Source organism: Crocodylus porosus, unplaced genomic scaffold, assembly GCF_001723895.1.
Source record: "Crocodylus porosus isolate Cpor-Errol unplaced genomic scaffold, CroPor_comp1, whole genome shotgun sequence".
Taxonomy (NCBI): Eukaryota; Metazoa; Chordata; order Crocodylia; family Crocodylidae; genus Crocodylus; species Crocodylus porosus.
The window spans coordinates 1,386,697-1,389,387 of record NW_017728944.1 but is presented as its reverse complement, the minus strand read 5'-3'; the positions used below and the strand labels follow the sequence as shown (position 1 = coordinate 1,389,387).

Below are 2,691 nucleotides of genomic sequence, written 5' to 3'. Positions count from 1 at the left end.
AAAAAAAAAAAAAAAAAGACTTGTTTTTTTTGACTATGGAAAAATAAGTGAAAGCTAAGAGCTGGCATTTTCCTGGGGGTGCCTAAAACCTAACAGGGTTGAGAATCGCTGTGCTAGATCCTTGTAAGTGAAAGGTCAACTTCTGAAGAAACTTATTGTGCCTACCAGTGCCACATCAACACCCCATCTTTCCTTTGACTCCTGCAAGCAAAGTACCTGAACCTTCAGATGTGAAAGAATGTTAATATAGGCACATGTGATGGTGTGTGGGTGTTTGGCAATGCAGCACTAACTACCCTGTCCACCTTCCTTCCAGGACCTGTCTTCCTCCCTGGAGGAAGTAAACACAACCACTTGTAAAGCATTTGTTCCTCTTCTAGATGCCAATGTGATCATTGCAATGACAGGTTATGAGGGAGGCCTGAGTATATTTTAAATTGTAGTGTATCAGTATACCTTAAAATAAAGCTAGTATAAAAGGACACAGGGATCTTTTTGTCTGAAGAACCAAGGTTGAAAATTTGACCTGAAGGTCTAAGATTAGTAACATTTTCCTACCTAACACCTGTCTCACTCTTCCCACTTGCCTTGGATAAGACTTATTCAGAATAAGACTAAGAATTCAGTAGCTTTTTGAATCACATTCTTCAATCAGCTGTGGGATTTAATAGGAATAGTAGTGGTAAGACTATTAACAAGTGGAGGCTGATACATTTGTGAACAGAATTGAATGAAGTGGGAGGGAATGAATGAATGCAAGGGACTGGATATAATGGCTCAGGAGGACCCATGTCTGTCATGTAGGAATGCTTTAATCTCTGCGTCTGTCATTCATATCACTATAAGACATTTCCACTGGGCCTCACACAGGGGCCTGGCTCTGTCTGTATGGATCCTTTTACAGAACTGGGGGCTTAAGTCCTCAGCAGCAGCCTGACTCTGCTCTCATAGGTCCCAGGCTCCATAGGAGGAGCTGTGAGTGACAAGCCAATCCCATGTCAGAGCACCATGGGCTCCTTATCCATATGTATGCATGCTTGGCCTAAAAATAGTCCGTGGTGATTAGTTTAATCACTAAGAGCTGTCCCTGCTTGGTGTTGCGGAGAAGCAATTGAAATGCCATAAAAAACCCCTAACCCACAGCAGAAGGCACTAATACACCAAAGCTTCAGCTCTGTTTTGTTTTTTTTAATAGAAAAAGGATTAGACAATACAACATCCATATATAAATAGAATCCTGAAAAAAGAATACACTTAGTTTTCACTGATAATATTAACAGACCATACAGCATTTGAGAAAGTCCAGTAACCTTGGACTAAGGTTAATGGGGTTATTTATTTATTTATTTTTGGCAGGGGGGAGGGAAGAAGGGAGTGGTATTGAGAGGAATATTTTAAATGACAAGCTGCGTTGCAGATTGCAGTTCATCACAGGATCCAAAAGGATTTAGGCACCCAGTTCTTTGAGAGCTGAGTGCCTAACTGATTAGTTGCTTGGGAAATCCTACCCAGAATCCCTCTGTTCACAGACCAAGTATAGCACTGTTGGCAGCAGTCCAAGCTTGCCCATAACTATCCCCATGCTTCTCCTAGTCCAGTCTATGGCCCATTCAATCCTCTTGCTCTTATTTGTGTCCTCATCACTCAGGATGACCCCCGTGGTGCTAGGTGCTGTACAAATAGAGGTACCATTGCCACTCCAAGGAGTTTAAAATCTCAGTCTCTACAGACTAACTGGTTGCTATAATGGGCAATGTTGACACATGTATTGGGAAAGCAATGGACTCCCAACAGACTCAGTGCACACAGGCTACCAGTGATTAATTAGTTCTTATTGCCAGGGGCTGAATTTGAACCTTTATCCAGGGAGGTCTCTTCATAGGGGGACTTTGGCTGAGGGTGCAGTATTATTGAATACCAGCATAAAAACATCCATCCACGCTATCAACTAAAGGCATGGAAAGTAGAGAACAGTGTCCTTTTAAACATGGGGTCAGGGTGCTTCGTAAACACAGCTTTGAACTGCAGTTGCCTTGTTCTAGCTCCTTTCCCATGCTAGGAGGAGATGGATGGTGTGGTAGGAGAACCTTGCGGTAGTCTCTTCATCCCAAATAGTGATTTGGCACCTGCTGCTATCAGTGCACTTCTCCAGGCTGTCACATCCCAGGTGACTCTAAACTTATCTTAGTATTAAGTGGTAGCCTTCCGGGGCCTGCACTGAAGGAGGAAAAACACATGCACAACATTTGAACTGAAGTCCTAATGTTTCTCTCATTCAGCTTGCGAGACACTGTCTCGGTGCATTAGAGAAGGCAACTCTGTGAGCTGCATGTCAGGACACAACGCAGGAGGATGCTGGCAGAGGCAGTGTGTCACTGCATGAGAACCTGGAGATAAGAAGCTGGCTAAATGCCTGTATAATTAATGCTAGAAGATACTTGCCGAGTGATGGCTTCATTTGCTTTAATAGAGCATCATGGGGGACAGGCTGGCTCGCTCATCTCCTGAACATCTTGCGGAGCAAAGACCATTATTACTATGAAATGCAAAGGCATTTCCTAGCAATAATGGCTGCACCCCCAAAACTGCCTCTTCCCTCCTCAACAGATGGTGCTGTGTGCCACTTTGCGGCTTCCCCCACCACCACCCCAGAAGGGGCTTCATTTCAAGTCAAGCAGTGAGTTTAAAATA

The 2,691-nt window shown here is 43.7% G+C and overlaps 1 protein-coding gene across 2 annotated transcripts in view; it reads right to left on the bottom strand.

The window, feature by feature from the left end:
- Positions 1-1,331: 1,331 nt before the first annotated feature.
- LOC109320268 (transcription factor CP2-like protein 1) overlaps positions 1,332-2,691 on the bottom strand; it is a 15,138-nt gene continuing 13,778 nt past the window's right edge. For both annotated transcript variants that reach the window (XM_019550278.1, XM_019550279.1), the window contains one exon: positions 1,332-2,217. In XM_019550278.1, coding sequence (XP_019405823.1) covers positions 2,180-2,217 — 38 coding nt within the window. In that variant the 3' untranslated portion in view covers positions 1,332-2,179. The remainder of the gene's footprint in view (positions 2,218-2,691) is intronic.